Source organism: Coregonus lavaretus, assembly GCF_964263955.1.
Source record: "Coregonus lavaretus genome assembly, chromosome: 36".
NCBI lineage: Eukaryota > Metazoa > Chordata > Actinopteri > Salmoniformes > Salmonidae > Coregonus > Coregonus lavaretus.
In genome coordinates, this window is record NC_140023.1 from 13,941,850 (window position 1) to 13,961,633 (window position 19,784).

Sequence of the window (19,784 nt, forward strand, 5' to 3'; positions counted from 1 at the left end):
GGGAATGTGATATTTTTTACTGATATTATAATTGATTGTTTGTTTCATATCTGCAAAGTAGTTAAAACGCTGTCAGTTCCACTTTAAAAAGACAAGAGAGAAGAGGTAGCATTTTGGAAATCCCCATTGGTAAAGCCTAGCTTGAGTGTAGCAACGGAGCAGGAGAGACGGGGACACAGTGACCAGGAGCAGGAGAGACGGGGACACAGTGACCAGGAGCAGGAGAGACGGGGACACAGTGACCAGGAGCAGGAGAGACGGGGACACAGTGACCAGGGTTATTGATTAGTAGGACAGACTGATACACACACACACACACACACACACATTACTATTCTCACTCACTGTCTCAGTGATATTCACAGAAAAGAAAGGGGCAATATCATACACTTTGGATTGATTAGGATAAACTATATGTGTCTGGAACAAATGTTAGACAGAGGCATTGAGTGATACTGTGTAAGATCTTTGTTGTCTTTGTGCTCTCAGCCTAACCTGTTTGGTGTCAGATGCAGCCTGATCACTCAAAAAAAAGACGCCGATTTCGGAGGTTTGAAAAGGTCCTGAGAATTTCGATATATGCCTTCCTCTGCGCTCACAAAAAAATTTAAACGATTGACCAGCACTGGGTGCAAACATCTGATGCTCGGAGCCAGAGTATGCTGCTTGGACCACTGCGCCACCGCAGTTCACAATACTGTGAGAATACTTGATGGTAGTTGATGGAAACAGCACGTTGTTTTCAATTATTATGTTTTAAGCCTTCCCCAAACCATAGCCCTAACCTTAACCACTCGGAATTAATACCTAAACGTAACCCTTTGAGTTGTTTCTGTTTTAACCCTGTAACCACACGGAATTAATGCATAAAATATAGACGTTTATCCATAATACGTCGATTTTCGAAGGGAAACTATGAGATCTTGTTGGTCAGATGGACATGCTCTGTGTGTGTGTGTTTGTGTGTGCATGCATGTGTGTTTGGGTAAGTTGTGGAGAAGTCTTTATTAGAGTGCAGTATGGCTGAGGCTGCATTCTGTTCTCTACAGAAGGGGATGTTCTCTGACCAAGACAGAAGAGAGAACACCCAGTCCTAGAAGGGAACAGGTAGTGGCTTTTGGGTGATGACAGGAGTGTGTGTGTGTGTGTGTGTGTGTGTGTGTGTGTGTGTGTGTGTGTGTGTGTGTGTGTGTGTGTGTGTGTGTGTGTGTGTGTGCGCATGTGAATAATAGCAGGAACCTGTAAAAACATTCTACCATAATCCACTATAGCTCAACAGGATTAGTCACCCAATGAGCACCACTGTTGTTGAAGACGCAATTTTACAGCCTGTTCTCTTTCAGGGACACCTGCCAAAATGTGTATGTGCATTCGAACCCGCATCCCCAACTTCATAACACACTCACGCCGACCGTTCGACCTTCTGAAGCAAGAAGCTAGCTAGTCACTCCAGTTACTCCAGTTACTTCTCTGACTGTCCTGATAAAGCAGGAGACATTGGTATTTAGGGGAGGCAAAGGATAGCGAGCACAGTCTTTCGCTTACACTATATGACACAAGGGCTGGGCAACCACATTTTGGGGGAAATCAGCTAACTTCCTGCATTTCAACACATTTTGTCATGATACTAAGAGAAAATGTTGCAGTTTTAAAGCAAATTACCTGATATTCTACACATTTTGCCATGAAGCTGAGAGAAAATGTTGCAGTTTTACATTTTCTGCAATTCTATCATATGTTATCTGGGGGCCCACCGACCTCCCTGGAGGTCGGGGAGGTCGTGCCCTGCGTGCCAGTTCGTTAATCCGGTCCTGTATGACATGGGTATCAAGTCATTATACGCCTCTTATTAATTTAATCCCTGAGGTGGCAATGTCATTTGGACATGGAGAGCACAGATGTCATTTCATGGCTTTACCATAGACCCATTTAATACACAGAATTATATGTATGACGTACAAAGCTGCCTGCCCTTTCTGTTTCTGATAGTTGATTCTCAATTGTAGAAGAACAATGCACAGAAGTGTGTAGGCTGCGCCTGGCACCTACAGTGAGGGAAAAAAGTATTTGATCCCCTGCTGATTTTGTACGTTTGCCCACTGACAAAGAAATTATCAGTCTATAATTTTAATGATAGGTTTATTTGAACAGTGAGAGACAGAATAACAAAACAAAAATCCAGAAAAACGCATGTCAAAAATGTTATAAATTGATTTGCATTTTAATGAGGGAAATACAGTGGGGGGAAAAAGTATTTAGTCAGCCACCAATTGTGCAAGTTCTCCCACTTAAAAAGATGAGAGAGGCCTGTAATTTTCATCATAGGAACACGTCAACTATGACAGACAAAATGAGAAAGAAAATCCAGAAAATCACATTGTAGGATTTTTAATGAATTTATTTGCAAATTATGGTGGAAAATAAGTATTTGGTCACCTACAAACAAGCAAGATTTCTGGCTCTCACAGACCTGTAACTTCTTCTTTAAGAGGCTCCTCTGTCCTCCACTCGTTACCTGTATTAATGGCACCTGTTTGAACTTGTTATCAGTATAAAAGATTTGTCCACAACCTCAAACAGTCACACTCCAAACTCCACTATGGCCAAGACCAAAGAGCTGTCAAAGGACACCAGAAACAAAATTGTAGACCTGCACCAGGCTGGGAAGACTGAATCTGCAATAGGTAAGCAGCTTGGTTTGAAGAAATCAACTGTGGGAGCAATTATTAGGAAATGGAAGACATACAAGACCACTGATAATCTCCCTCGATCTGGGGCTCCACGCAAGATCTCACCCCGTGGGGTCAAAATGATCACAAGAACGGTGAGCAAAAATCCCAGAACCACACGGGGGGACCTAGTGAATGACCTGCAGAGAGCTGGGACCAAAGTAACAAAGCCTACCATCAGTAACACACTACGCCGCCAGGGACTCAAATTCTGCAGTGCCAGACGTGTCCCCCTGCTTAAGCCAGTACATGTCCAGGCCCGTCTGAAGTTTGCTAGAGTGCATTTGGATGATCCAGAAGAGGATTGGGAGAATGTCATATGGAAGGAGGATTTTTTTCTGGAAAAATAATTACAGGCCTCTCTCATCTTTTTAAGTGGGAGAACTTGCACAATTGGTGGCTGACTAAATACTTTTTTTCCCCACTGTAAGTATTTGACCCCCTCTCAATCAGAAAGATTTCTGGCTCCCAGGTGTCTTTTATACAGGTAACGAGCTGAGATTAGGAGCACACTCTTAAAGGGAGTGCTCCTAATCTCAGCTTGTTACCTGTATAAAAGACACCTGTCCACAGAAGCAATCAATCAATCAGATTCCAAACTCTCCACCATGGCCAAGACCAAAGAGCTCTCCAAGGATGTCAGGGACAAGATTGTAGACCTACACAAGGCTGGAATGGGCTACAAGACCATCGCCAAGCAGCTTGGTGAGAAGGTGACAACAGTTGGTGCGATTATTCGGAAATGGAAGAAACACAAAATAACTGTCAATCTCCCTGCAAGATCTCACCTCATGGAGTTGCAATGAACATGAGAACGGTGAGGAATCAACCCAGAACTACACGGGAGGATCTTGTCAATAATCTCAAGGCAGCTGGGACCATAGTCACCAAGAAAACAATTGGGAACACACTACGCCGTGAAGGACTGCGCCCACAAGGTCCCCCTGCTCAAGAAAGCACATATACAGGCCCGTCTGAAGTTTGCCAATGAACATCTGAATGATTCAGAGGAGAACTGGGTGAAAGTGTTGTGGTCAGATGAGACCAAAATCGAGCTCTTTGGCATCAACTCAACTCGCCGTGTTTGGAGGAGGAGGAATGCTGCCTATTAACCCAAGAACACCATCCACCCCATCAAACATGGAGGTGGAAACATTATGCTTTGGGGGTGTTTTTCTGCTAAGGGGACAGGACAACTTCACCGCATCAAAGGGATGATGGACGGGGCCATGTACCGTCAAATCTTGGGTGAGAACCTCCATCCCTCAGCCAGGGCATTGAAAATGGGTTGTGGATGGGTATTCCAGCATGACAATGAACCAAAACACACGGCCAAGGCAACAAAGGAGTGGCTCAAGAAGAAGCACATTAAGGTCCTGGAGTGGCCTAGCCAGTCTCCAGACCTTAATCCCATAGAAAATATGTGGAGGGAGCTGAAGGTTCGAGTTGTCAAACGTCAGCCTCGAAGCCTTAATGACTTGGAGAAGATCTGCAAAGAGGAGTGGGACAAAATCCCTCCTGAGATGTGTGCAAACCTGGTGGCCAACTACAAGAAACGTCTGACCTCTGTGATTGCCAACAATGGTTTTGCCACCAAGTACTAAGTCATGTTTTGCAGTGGGGTCAAATACTTATTTCCCTCATTAAAATGCAAATCAATGTATAACATTTTGACATGCGTTTTTCTGGATTTTTTTGTTGTTATTCTGTCTCTCGCTGTTCAAGTAAACCTACAATTAAAATTATAGTCTGATAATTTCTTTGTCAGTGGGCAAACGTACAAAATCAGCAGGGGATCAAATACTTTTTTCGCTCACTGTACTACCATACACCGTTTAAAGGCACTTATATGTTTTGTCTCGCCCAGTCACCCTCTGAATGGCACACATACACAATCCTGAATGTCTGAATTGTCTCAAGGTTTAAAAATCCTTCTTTAACCTGTCTCCTCCCCTTCATCTACACTGATTGAAATGGATTTAATAAGTGACATCAACAAGAGATCATAGCTTTCACCTGGATTCACCTGGTCAGTCTATGTCATGAAAAGAACAAGGGTTCTTAATTGTATATGGGTCTGTTTTAGAACATACAAATCGAGACCACAGCATCTTGTAACAAGGGTTAAATTAATGAACATGTATGAGAAACATACTGTAGAGGTAATTGTCAATACTGCTTCTGTAGTTGGAGACAATCAATATTAGCACGTCAAGCCATTCTCTCTCTCTTACATTAATCAAATCAGGTGTCTTCAAACGCACACACGCGCACACACACACGCACGCACGCATGCACACACACACACAGACACCCGTACATGGTTTTAGATGGGTCACAGCAGGTAAGATGTTTGGGAAGCAAACCAAGCAACAGGCACTGCTGCAGGCTGTCTTCTAATGAAACTGTTGAGAGGCGTGAAGGACAGAGAGAGAAAGTTATTACCCTGCCTAATATTAGACTACAGTGTCAGGGTCACACGTTCTCATGTCTCCATTAGGAACAGACGGACAGAGGGGATTGTGGGCCTGCCTCAAAACATCATGCTACAGGGCTGGACTATGCTTAGCAAAGTGTCTGAGTAACCAGGTGTGTGGGGTCAAACACTGTGACACTGTGATACTGCATATTCATTGTTTATTCACATAACAGACAGTACGGAGCGATACAATGAAAAGGATGTGCCATGTACAGTATTAGAGTAGAGCAACAACCCAGAGCCCCTGAACACATCTCATGCACATCCAAACACTCCCTTATTCACTCACTCACACTCTCTACACACACACACACATACACACATGCTATCCTGTCTTTCTACAGTGTGTGCATTAGGGTTGTCACGATACCAGTATTGCGATACTCCGAGGTATCATGGCAAGGAAACGAAACATGAAGCAGATTGCATTTCCTGAGGAAAACAGTCCTAATGTTGGAAACAAACAGCCTTATGTTGTCACCCAGAATCACATGATTATTTTCCAAGCTATATAACTCAATATTTTACATACTGTAGGTTTCTTAAAGGACCAAATGTTAAGTCTGCTTTGTGTTTTCCTTTTTGCCAAGGAAAATCAGGCATTGTAGTATCGCGACCCTAATGTGTGTGTGTGTGTGTGTGTGTGTGTGTGGAGAGAGAGTGAGTGAGTGAGTGAATAAGGGAGTGTTTGGATGTGCATGCAATGTGTTCAGGGGCTCTGGGTTGCTGCTCCACTCTAATACTGTACATGGTACATCCTTTTCATTGTATAGCTCCACACTGTCTGTTATGTGAATAAACAATGAATATGCAACATCACAGTTTTTTACCAGTAGCAGACTAGTCTTTATTTTTAGAGCAGGTGTTATGGTAAATATTCAACAATTCAATGTATTGTTAATGCCATAGACTCTCGTTCCTTCCCTCACTGTACTCTGGTGTGAGAGATAGATGCACAAAACACACACACACACACACACACACACACACACACACATACACCTACATACATATATACACACACTCTCTCTCACACACACACACACACACACACACACACACACACACACACACACACACACACACAGAGCGCGAGAGAGACATGCACACCTCTATATGCTTCACTGCAACCTATGCTGATCTAAAGCCCCACAGAATCAATGAGAGAGGTTCACTTCATCAATAGCTGAGACATATCACTGATGAGTGACGCAGGGACTAGTAGCACACAGGATATTGCCTATAGGGACCAATATCCAAGTGACAGAAGTTTAACCATTACTGGGAAGTGCTAGTGAGGTTTCTTTGTAAATTGGTAAATGTGGCATGAAGCAGTGCATGATAGCTAAATGTGTCACTGTCCCTCTCATGCTTGTCCCTGACTACTTCCTGTTCATCATACGACAACAATCTCCCACATAAATCAGCACTAGACAACCTGAAACCTGGGTCTCTATCTCATTCCAATGCGTTCTGCTAGTGGTGGCTGTGAATTATTCAATGCTTATCATTGTCTCTCTTCCTCCATAACTACAAGGTAATGCAATTATAACATTTGGGTTAACTATCTCTTGAAGTGGTGTGCTATGTTATATTTGGATAGGTCAATGTGTATCTAGGCGCCATACAAATGTGGAGATAAATGTATTTCATTAATGACATTATCAAGTATCACTGCCCAACATAGACTGAACAACAGGGGGTCAACCTGAGGCTGACTCCTTTATACTACAGACTGTATGGAGGCTGATACTGGACATGAACCTGCTGATGAGTGGAATGCATCAAAGGCAGAGTGGTGTGGGTGTATGCTGGGACTCACCAGGTTAGAAGAGGTCAACTAGTGATTATGAGATAATGAGATAATGAAGGAAAAGAGAGGAGAGTGGTGCAGTGTTCGATTGAGTGTTTAGATTGACATTCACCCACAGTGTGTGTGTGTGTGTGTGTGTGTGTGTGTGTGTGTGTGTGTGTGTGTGTGTGTGTGTGTGCACTTATGGGTGCCTGCCATTCTCATGCAAAGGATGTATAATGTCCAAATAGCCGTCCATTGCCAAACGGATCTACTGCAATAGGCTAGCTGAAAGAAACTATGGAATATAATCCTACTTCATCCAGGAGAGGGCAACGATGAGCGTGTATTTTTTGTTCCAAATAACGCCTGCTGCTTCAAAAATGTATCCCACTGGGCACAGACGTCAGTTCAACGTCTAGTGTTGATTTACATTTGATTGAATTGTCAACTATCCTGAATACAACATGAAATCATAAAAAATGTAAACCTTGTAAAAAAATAAAATAATTGGTGCCCAGTCGCCCATCTCTCTCGCTCAGTCCTTTCTCCCCCTCTCACTGCATTGTCCAAGGGCAATTTCTGTTGGCTATAGCTTTATAATCTCTCGCTCTCTCTCTCTTTCTCTCAATTCAATTCAATTCAAGGGGCTTTATTGGCATGGGAAACATATGTTTACATTACCAAAGCAAGTGAAATGGATAAACAAAAGTGAAATAAATAATAGAAAGTGAATAGTAAATATTACACTCACACAAGTTCCAAAAGAATAAAGACATTTCAAATGTTATATTATGTCTATATACAGTGTTGTAGCGATGTGCAAATAGTTAAAGTACAAAAGGGCAAATAAAAAAAATATTGGTTGTATTTACAATGGTCTCTCTCTCTCTCTCACACTCTCTCTCTCTGTGTGTGTGTGTCTCTCTCTCTCTCTCTCACACACACACACACTCTCCTCCCCCCTCCTTTCCTTTCCTTTCCGAGCTCTCTCTTCAACATCCCCAGCCTTGCTGCAGACAGTGTCCTGCGAGAACTGGCACCAAACTGACGCATCCATGGAGTGCTCCGTCCTCTCGCAAAAGCCACGACTCACAACAACACTTCGGTCCGAAGTAATATAGAAGACAACATCGCAACCGACGCAAGATAGCATACCAACATTGTCTTTCACCCGTCGACAGCCCACCTCTTACGTTGTCTAACTTTCCGAACCCCTCTTTCTCCCGGCTTTCCTCCACGTTCTCTTTCCGGGTTCCAAGAAGCCTTGTCACCGTGAAAACTTCTCCATGGATGGGATAGCTTTTGGCATGATGCCCGGGACCGTCCGGGTGCGGTGTAGGCCGCTTCAAGTGATGCTGAACCAGCAGAAGACCAAATCTCGGCGGAAAAAGCGAAAGGAGTTGCTCTGTGTGCAGATGTGCTTCATTGGGGTGCTGCTCGTGCTAGTAACGGGGCTCTCGTGTATGGCCGAGAAAGCAGGTGAGATGCTTGTTGCCAGAATGTCTTGTTGAACAGTTGCCTATTTGCAATCGTTTGGGAGAGTGTTTATATTGAGTTTAACTATTGTGTGAGGCTCCTAAGAATGGACATATCGGCAGCGATGCTAGAACTTTGTTCAATAATATCAGTTTTAGTAGGCTATGATGTTTCTGAGTGCATGCATTTCCTCCCAGTGAGTTTGCACTTCATCGTCTGAGTGTGCAGCCTGGTCTCATATACTAGACCTAACATAGGAAACGTACATCAGGTACACTGAAATGTTACATTTGGTATGGTTACCAGTGGCGACCCGTCATTCAGGGCAGGTGGGCCTGTTTTGAGCCCCACATTTTTAGCTAAAAATAAAAACATTTTTGGGGCTTGCCTGTTTTGCATGTTATTTTGGCATTAATACGTGTCACATATCAGTTTGCAAACAATAATAAAAAATAATAAATAAATTGAGTTAATGAAGCCGCTTTTTTGCTTTCTTGAGTAAGACAGCTCCAAAATGCAGGTGTTTCAGCCTAGCTCAGTGCTTTCTGTGGTGGTGGGGCAGCTAGCAGAAAATACGTAGCGTAGCTGTTTGTAATGTTCTCTAGTTACACCATGATTGGCTCAGTGTTCTGTCACTCATGAGGACACAACGTCACCGCCAAGTCTAAGGGTAGAGCTCGAAAATTCAAGCCCCTTGGGTGCTGCCATAGAGTTACATTAGAAGTGCCCATCCAATATGGCTCAAGGTCATTGGCCACAGATAAAATGATGTCAAATCACGTTATATCTAGAGTAGCTTTGATTGGATTGATCATGTCAACATCATACTTTCCAAATCTTAGCTAGCAGTCATCATCATGAATCAAGTCGACAATCAACTGGCAAATCCTTTTTAATCCTTGTAATATGAAGAGAAATAATGAGAGAAATTATAGATAAAATGTATCGGTGCTCATCGGCCATTGGACATAAACATTACACAACAAGTTGGAAATTGCAAATCCAACAATGAGTGGTTTGGAAGGAATCAGTCGCTAACTGCAAGCATTGCAAAGCAATGACTAGCATGCTATTCAGTGGAGTGGCTGTGTGGTCCCAAGTCTGGGATTAAGGGTCTATTTTCCAAGCTTAAAATGATAAACATTCAACATTGGCCATGCTGTCAATGAAGCATGATTTGTGCCGCGCTCAAAACAACTGTTAACTTGGAACTGCAAAATCTGCCTTCAGTGAGTTCAAGACACTGGGAACTCTGAAAAAACGAGCTCCGACTGGGAAAATATGTTTTGAACATCCAACTCGGAATTGTAAATCCGGAACTTGGGCCTCTTTCTAGAGCTTCTACCTGAAGATCACTGACATCATCATGATTCAACCTTGTTTTTTTCTGAGTTCCCAGTTGTCTTGAAAGCACCATAAATCCAGAGTATGCCAGACTTTGATGACAAAGTTTGATGACAAAATTTGCCCACGAAGGACCGCCGCGCCACCTTCCTGTTCAGGTGAGTCCAAAAATGTATTGTATGCTGCTGCATAAATTATGTAATATACCAGGGAGATATGTACACTACCGGTCAAAAGTTTTAGGACACCTACTCATCCAAGTTTTTTCTTTATTTGTTACTATTTTCTACATTGTAGAATAATAGTGAAGACATCAAAAGTATGAAATAACACATATGGAATCATGTAGTAACCAAAAAAGTGTTAACCTCTTAAGGACCCAAATCTAACTGGCTTTAGCTCAGGACCTGAAGCAAGCATATGCATATTATTGACACCATTTGAAAGGAAACACTTTGAAGTTTGTGGAAATGTGAAATTAATGTAGGAGAATATAACACATTAGATCTGTAAAAGATAATACAAACAAAAAAACATGTGTTTTCTATTTTGTTTTAGTTCCATCATCTTTGAAAAGCAAGAGAAAGCCCACAATATAATATTGCAGTTTAGGCACAATTTAGATTTTGGCCACTAGATGGCAGCAGTGTGTGTGCAAAGTTTCAGATTGATCCAGTGAAGCATTGCAATACTGGACAATTTTGTTTCAAGTCTGCCCAAATGTGCCGAATTGGTCAATTGATTCATTTTCAAGTACATAACTATAGAGAACATACAAAAATGATATGGTAATACAAAATGTACGTTTACACACTCCCAGGAACGTCATACATGATGGAACATTAGCTTATACACTAACTTTCACACATCTAGATGGCCGGGCGGGGTGGGTGTGGAGCCAGAGACAGCAGGGGTTCAAACTGTAGAACCCAGTTCCTACATTTGAATATAAAAATTGATTTTATCAAGCAAAACTATGCTACATTTTATCTCTGGGCCCCTTAGAATGACAAATTAGAGCGAGATTACTGAATGTAAGTACATTATTTACCTTCAGAGGTGAATGTATCAAACCAGTTGTCGTGATACATTTTTTATTGTTGTGCACTCTCCTCAAACAATAGCATGGTATTTTTGCACTGTAATAGCTACTGTAAATTGGACAGTGCAGTTAGATTAACAGGAATTTAAGCTTTCTGCCCATTTAAGACATATCAATGTCCTGGAAAGTTTACTATTACTTACAACAGTCATGCTAATCACATTAGCGCACGTTAGCTCAACTGTCCCGTATACGGGACACCGATCCCGTAGAGGTTAAACAAATCAAGATATATTTTCTATTTGAGATTCTTCAAATAGCCACCCTTTGCCTTGATGACAGCTTTGCACACTCTTGGCATTCTCTCAACCAGCTTCACCTGGAATGCTTTTTCAACAGTCTTGAAGGAGTTCCCACATATGATGAGCACTTGTTGGCTGCTTTTCCTTCACTCTGCGGTCCGACTCATCCCAAACCATCTCAATTTGGTTGAGGTCAGGGGATTGTGGAGGCCAGGTCATCTGATGCAGCACTCCATCACTCTCCTTTTTGGTGAAATAGCCCTTACACAGCCTGGAGGTGTGTTGGGTCATTGTCCTGTTGAAAAACAAATGATAGTCCCAAAAAGCCCAAACCAGATGGGATGGCATATTGCTGCATAATGCTGTGGTATTCTAAATAAACCACAGACACTGTCACCAGCAAAGCACCCCCACACCATAACACCTCCTCCTCCATGCTTTACGGTGGGAAATACACATGCAGAGATCATCCGTTCACCCACACCGCGTCTTACAAAGACACGGCGGTTGGAACCAAAAATCTCAAATTTGGACTCCAGACCAAAGGACAAATTTCCACCGGACTAATGTCCATTGCTCATGTTTCTTGGCCCAAGCAAGTCTCTTCTTATTGGTGTCCTTTAGTAGTGGTTTCTTTGCAGCAATCCGACCATGAAGGCCTGATTCACACACTCTCCTCTGAACAGTTGATGTTGAGATGTGTCTGTTACTTGAACTTTGTGAAGCATTTATTTGGGCTGCAATTTCTGAGGCTGGTAACTCTAATGAACTTATCCTCTGCAGCAGAGGTAACTCTGGGTCTTCCATTCCTGTGGCGGTCCTCATGAAAGCCAGTTTCATTCAAAGTTCTTGAAATGTTCTGTATTGACTGACCTTCATGTCTTAAAGTAATGATGGACTGTCGTTTCTCTTTGCTTATTTGAGCTGTTCTTGCCATAATATGGACTTGGTATTTTACCAAATAGGGCTATCTTCTGTATACCCCCCCTACCTTGTCACAACACAATTGATTAGCTCAAACGCATTAAGAAGGAAAGACATTCCACAAATTAACTTTTAAAAAGGCACACCTGTTACTTGAAATGCATTCGAGGTGACTACCTCATGAAGCTGGTTGAAAGAATGTCAAGAGTGTGCAAAGCTGTCATCAAGGCAAAGGGTGGCTATTTGAAGAATCTCAAATATAAAATATATTTGGATTTGTTTAACACTTTTTTGTTTACTACATGATTCCATATGTATTATTTCATAGTTTTGATGTCTTCACTATTATTCTACAATGTAGAAAATAGTAAAAAATAAAGAAAAACCCTTGAATGAGTAGGTGTTCTGAAACTTTTGACCGGTAGTGTATACTGTAGCTAAGAAAGTAATACTAAGTGTATGTTGTGTAGTAAACTGTTAGTAGCCCATGTGCCTCACCCTAATAATTTGGTCTATTTTCCCCTCTTAATTTTGCCTACTGTTCCGACTTGGTGGTGCACATGTAGCCTATAATCTGTTTTAGAGAAACGTAATCATCGAATATTGTAAGAGCTTTCATTGTCTGCTTATATGCCCCCTTTATTTATCCTACGGTTCTGACTTGGTGTACAGGGAGAACACTGTAAGAACAGCCCATGTTCTGAATTCTGTCGCTGTACATTTCATAAGTGCTGAACAAATAGTTATATTGACTATGTCCGTCCTAGCTCACTCATGAATTTCTTAATCGAAATTACGGATTGCCTCTTATCCGCTTGTCGTCCCCTTATGCCATAGTTTGTACATCTCAATTGTCAGTAGAAACCACATTTGTTTAAGCAAGTTAGCCATATCAGCTATGTTTTTTTAAAATGCAATAAATTAGGCAGATTGAACTGTTTTGCTGCCAGACAAAGCTCCGCTGTTAGCCAGGTGTAGCAGTGGTATGGTGTTGGGACTGCTGTTGGGACTCTGCTGTTGGGACAGCTTTATGTAGGCCCTAACAGTTTGTGGGCACCGTTTGTCACCGTTATAGTGCAATTAATGTATTGTTTAGTGTTGTGTTGTGTTATGGCTTTGCTGGCATGCATCCCACATTGAGTTTTTTGTTTGCCCCACCAAGAATTACATGCTACAATTGCCACTGATGGTTACATAAGACAGATGGTAACTTAAGGCAAAAATTAAAGTAGGGTGGTTGGTCGGGCGTATAACGTGAACGTCTAGTAACCCAAAGGTTGTGAGTTCGAGTCTCATCACAGACAACTTTAGCATTTTAGCTAATTAGCAATTTTTCAACTAATTACTACTTTTTAGCTACTTTGCAACTACTTAGCAAGTTAGCTAACACTTCCCCTACCTTAACCTTAACCCTTTAACCTAACTCCAAACTTAACCCTAACATAACCCCTAGCCTAGCTAACATTAACCAGCTAGATAACGTTAGCCACCTATCTAGAATTCATAACATATCAAATGTTTTACAAATTCCTTACATATAAAACAAATTGTAATTCGTAACGTATCATACGAAATGGGTGATGGACATCAACAAATTAATACATACCATACGAAACATAACATATCATACTAAATGGATTTTGTCAATTTACGTACACAATAATATGAAATGTTCTGAGACCAGGTTGGAGTGTGAGCTTTTAGTTTCCATAAGAGTGGTCTTTGTTATGTAGGCCTAAAGCAAGGATTATGCATAAATTAGTTACAACAAATAGAACTGGAATTTGCAAAGCTTTACGATTTTGAAAAATGTATGATATGTTACAAATTCCAATTTGTTGTGGCTAACGTTGTCTAGGGGATTAATGCTAATGTTAGCTAGGTGGCTAACGTTATCTAGGCTAGGAGTTAAGGTTAAGTTAAAGCAAAGGTGTCAAACTCATTCCACAGAGGGCAGAGTGTCTGCAGGTTTTCGCTTCTCCCTTGTACTTGATTGATGAATTAAGGTCACCAATTAGTAAGGAACTCCCCACACCTGGTTGTCTACATCTGCATTGCTTGCTGTTTGGGATTTTAGGCTTGGTTTCTGTATAGCACTTTGTGAAATCTGCTGATGTAAAAAAAATATATATATAAAAAAAATTGATTGATTGATTGTCTAGGGCTTAATTGAAAGGAAAAAACAAAAACCTGCAGACACTAGGCCCTCCATGGAATGAGTTTGACACATATGGTATAGATCAATAAAAATAATGAATGCTATTAAAAATACATTTTACTAGTATAATGTGTGTCCCTCAGTTTTATGTAATTGATGTTACCACCTTGAAAATCACTCATTACAAAGATATACAAGGACCTTGAGCAAACTCTCCAGTGGCAAACTGTTATCGGGGGAGGGGTCTATATTAAATATAATTATTAGCTAATCACACCATTTTAGTATGCCATAAATTTGAGGATTCCATTGATCATTTCTTATCTAAATCCAAAGTGTTACTTGGTGTTGCTCAATTTAAATAAAGGGAAATAACATTGTGAGCTAAATTATTAATCATATCACTTTAGTAAATTATTTTGAAATAATTGCTTACATTAGATTTGAGCATTTTCGCCATTTAAGAAAATCCTCATTTACCAAAAATGTCACATTGGCGTTACCATCATTGGTGTTACTACTCCTACTGATGGCACAATGTTATTATAATGGTAAAAAGTCATTAAGCTACAATATTGGTTGATTTAGTATGGGAAGATGTAAGGAAAAATACATTTAAATAAATAAACATCTTGAAAAATTAAGCTCTTTTTAAAAAAAATGTCATGCCCAAATGCCACCGTAATTCAAGAACAACCCAGCTGCGTGTCTATTGCTCTGTCGCCGAATTTCTAACGTGTGTTGAAAATTCTCTGTCCAATATAGAAAGGAATTGAAAATGAGAAACTGAACATGACCATAATATGATATTTGATCACAACTGAACGAAAAGTGGAGAAAAGTGAAACACTTCACGTTCTTGCAAGGTCAAAAAAAAATACCAAGAATATCACAATAATATGAAATGTCAAAGCAAGAGAGATCATAAAACGAAATATTTTAGATTTCACATAATGCTACTTACCAACTACAGAATTAGGTTTTATCTTAGGGAAGCAAGCTCAAAGTTGAATGTTAGTTGTGACTGAATATGTCAAATAAAACCAATCACTGACATGGCAAAGGTGTGCCTTGATGTCTAATCACTTGTAAGCTATTTGGAGGTAATAAACAACACACTATTGTATCAATGACACACTCTGGTGCACCTCTTATTTACCTTATTACATTATTTTATTTACGCGTATACTGATGTAATGGATTGGATTATTATAACACTCTTCCAGATTGTCAAAGTAGGCGTACATTACATCATCCATCATCCACTACCTTTCTACAGAACCAAGGTGCTAATGCTCTGTGGTATCTATGTTGTCAAGCACCTGTATGAATGCTGATATTTTCCTCCACTGATAAGATGGCAGTGTCAGCGATTGTAAACTTGACCATTGATTGTGCTGTCAGATGGTGCTTATTCCCTTCCTCAGAGTATAGTGATGTTTTTCAGGGCTGACCGTCAGTCATCATGAACCCACACCAACAAATTGTGCATGTGTGCCTGCGTGCCTGCCTGTGTTGTGGACAGTGTTTACTCTGTCTCCCGTATAGCATCAACCCCTTCACGTCCCTCACTCTCTTCCTCCTCCATCTGCTCCTATTTCTTTCCATTTAGCCCCTTTTTAAAAAACAAAGCAATATAATAATTACACATAGGGCTCTATTTTTGTCTGGCGGTAAGGAGGCGCAAGTGTCAAACGCACGTTAATTTGCAATTTCGTCATGTAAAGCTGGCACACTGGCATTTTCCAGACCTAATGCCAGGTTCGGCAATTTACCTGTCTAACATCAGCTCACTTGCGCTGAGATGGGAGGGGTGGCAATATTTGAGGTGTGTCCTTAAAAACACGTGCAAAAGTGACAATTTCATGCAGGCTAATGAGAAGTTTTAAGACCCACAAAAAGCCAGTCTCAACAGTAATGCAGTTGAGGATGGAATGGATTTTGAGAGCGGAAGCACAGCCTATCCAGCCATGATGCACAGTGCCCTTGGAAGAGATCTGCATTTTGTGTCTGTGAATTTCCCCCAAAAATAAAAAATACTTGGTTTCCCCCCATTTTGCCTAACCTCCCCTTAATCAAGGCTGGTTTAGCAGCATTGCATAGGTGCATCTTTTTTATCCTGGTCATTAGCCAACTAGCCTATGAATAAAGGGGGTTTAAATGGTCTACTGAGAGTGCTTTTAAATAATTTGGAGGTTTTTGCCCTCCTGCTTTTTCATTATTCACAATTCACATACCTGCATACCTTCATTTAGCTTGTTTGAGTAGGCTATCCATCCCCATTTTCAAAGAGCGCCCCTCGTCCGATTAGGCTACCAAAGATATGCGTGCTAGGTGCGTGCTAGTGATACCCGGGTTGACTCATAACCAACAGGCCCTACAGTTATTTCACTGGCTCATGCGGGTTTAGGGTCATTAAATATTGTGTGGATGAAGAGCGGGTAGGTGGTGGGGGGGGGTTGAATGAAGTGAAAATAATACCTTAAATCCATAAATGTATCATTCTTGTGCAATTTATATTTTAAGGCTACATTGAGGTTTTTCTTTCATTATTTGAGGCTATCTGGCATTAGTGTGTAAGCATAAACTTATGTATGCCAAATAGCCTACACGGCAATCGCCAAATGCTTTTGGGAATGGGCAGAAAAAGTTGAAGTCGATCCACGGATGCCAAAAGGACAATGTCTCTGTAGTAAGTTTAATTCAATAAGGAAAAAGCTGCGAAATGGAGAGTTGAAAATAAAGAGAAGGGAGGGCCAGAAAAGTAATGTTTGGGAAAGATTTGGTGAAGTCGTAAAAGGATGATAGCAGTGGCGGCTATGTTATGTGTGATGATTGAGGCGCTATACAAATTCGACAGTCGCACAGTTACTTCAAAAAGACCTATGGCACATCAATGTAACTGTAGCCTACTGTTCAGATGATAATGGTTAAATGGAAACAGAAATCTTGACACTGACTGTAGGTCTATAGCCTCTCACTTAGCCTTAATATGAACTGCAGAATTAAGCATTTCTTTCAGTAAAATTATAGACCAAATGTAACCAATATTTTGACAAGGGAACAGGAAATATTATTTAATTATTTCAGCATCTTGAGAGAATGGGAATGCAATTAGATATCGTCTGTAGAGGTACTATCTTTATCAGCGTCATAAAAGCTGATAGTATTTTTCAACCACATTAAATATGCATCAAAGCCGAACTGAAATCTTAACAGAAACATAGGCCTACATGTTGGGTCGTTTTCACAGCTTTCTATTTCCTTACAACCGGTCAAACTGATGTCATTTGGACATTTTGCACAGAATCTTTTTTTTTTTTTTTTGTTCTTGCATTTTCTCTTTACCGATGTAAACTAGATTAAAGCATTAATTCTATCGATATATGACATTCTGGTGAGCAAGGGTTTATTTAGTCTTCTAGTATCAAATTATAAACAAGTTGACCTACCAAAATGTCAGAAATTATAAGCAGGAACATACACTACATCTGAATTAGGCAAAAACAATCCTGCACCCCCAGTAAAAACAATTGTTACGCCGTCTCGGACTAGCCTACAGCTCATCTTCTACAGTGGCTTGCGAAAGTATTCACCCCACTTGGCATTTTTCCTATTTTGTTGCCTTACCACCTGGAATTAAAATGGAATTTTTTTGGGTTTGTTTCATTTGATTTAAACAACATGCCTACCACTTTGAAGATGCAAAATATTTTTTATTGTGAAACAAACAAGAAATAAGACAAAAAAACAGAAAACTTGAGCGTGCATAACTATTCACCCCCCCAAAGTCAATACATTGTAGAGCCACCTTTTGCAGCAATTACAGCTACAAGTCTCTTGGGGTATGTCTCTATAAGCTTGGCACATCTAGCCACTGGGATTTTTGCCCATTCTTCAAGGCAAAACTGCTCCAGCTCCTTCAAGTTGGATGGGTTCCGCTGGTGTACAGCAATCTTTAAGTCATACCACAGATTCTCAATTGGATTGAGGTCTGGGCTTTGACTAGGCCATTCCAAGACATTTAAATGTTTCCCCTTACACCACTCGAATGTTGCTTTAGCAGTATGCTTAGGGTCATTGTCCTGCTGGAAGGTGAACCTCCATCCCAGTCTCAAATCTCTGGAAGACTGAAACAGGTTTCCCTCAAGAATTTCCCTGTATTTAGCGCCATCCATCATTCCTTCAATTCTGACCAGTTTCCTAGTCCCTGCCAATGAAAAACATATCCACAGCATGATGCTGCCACCACCATGCGTCACTGTGGGGATGGTGTTCTCGGGGTGATGAGAGGTGTTGGGTTTGCGCCAGACATAGCGTTTTCCTTGATGGCCAAAAAGCTAAATTTTAGTCTCATCTGACCAGAGTACCTTCTTCCATATGTTTGGGGATTCTCCCACATGGCTTTTGGCGAACACCAATTGTGTTTGCTTATTTTTTTCTTTAAGCAATGTCTTTTTTCTGGCCACTCTTCCATAAAGCCAACTCTGTGGAGTGTACAGCTTAAAGTGGTCCAATGGACAGATACTCCAATCTCCGCTGTGGAGCTTTGCAGCTCCTTCAGGGTTATCTTTGGTCTCTTTGTTGCCTCTGATTAATGCCCTCCTTGCCTGGTCCGTGAGTTTTGGTGGGCGGCCCTCTCTTGGCAGGGTTGTTGTGGTGCCATATTCTTTCCATTTTTTAATAATGGATTGAATGGTGCTCCATGGGATGTTCAAAGTTTCAGATATTTTTTTATAACCAAACCCTGATCTGTACTTCTCCACAACTTTGTCCCTGACCTGTTTGGAGAGCTCCTTGGTCTTCATGGTGCCGTTTGCTTGGTGGTGCCCCTTGCTTAGTGGTGTTGCAGACTCTGGGGCCTTTCAGAACATGTGTATATATACTGAGATCATGTGACAGATCATGTGACACTTAGATTGCACACAGGTGGACTTTATTTAACTAATTATGTGACTTCTGAAGGTAATTGGTTGCACCAGATATTATTTAGGGGCTTCATAGCAAAGGGGATGAATACATATGTATGCACCACTTCTCCGTTATTAATTTTTTAGAATGTTTTGAAAAAAGTTATTTATTTCATTTCACATAACCAATTTGGACTATTTTGTGTATGTCCATTTAAATTACAGGTTGTAATGCAACAAAATAGGAAAAACGCCAAGGGGGATGAATACTTTGGGTCTGGTGCGAGCCACAGATTTTCACTTTATCACATATAGTCTAGTCGGGCAGTTGCGGATGGGTTATTAGCAGCTGCAGGCGGTGCGGGTGAACAAACAGCTGACCCGCGCACCACTAACACGCGCTCTTCCGAACTATTCAGTCCTCTTATAATGCTATGTCAACTACAGATTTTGAGGTGGTGCAATCGGCTAAGACACTTGAGGAGGGCGGTCACGTGTGTTTGTGAGGCAGAGGTCCTGAGTTCGAGCCAGATATGGGCCGAATCGGGAGGAAGTGGTACTCGCTAAGCAAGCAGTGTGACGTCCTTTACACACAGAGTGCCATGGAATGAGATAAGCGATTTAT

At 41.1% G+C, this 19,784-nt stretch overlaps 1 protein-coding gene across 1 annotated transcript in view; it reads left to right on the plus strand.

Annotated features, from left to right (window-relative positions):
• The first annotated feature begins 8,042 nt into the window (after window positions 1-8,042).
• The window catches only part of slc24a3 (solute carrier family 24 member 3), a 113,394-nt gene continuing 101,652 nt past the window's right edge, over window positions 8,043-19,784 (plus strand). Inside the window, exon 1 of the mRNA XM_084153396.1 lies at window positions 8,043-8,482. Within this exon, the coding sequence (XP_084009522.1) occupies window positions 8,290-8,482 (193 nt within the window). The 5' untranslated portion in view covers window positions 8,043-8,289. The remainder of the gene's footprint in view (window positions 8,483-19,784) is intronic.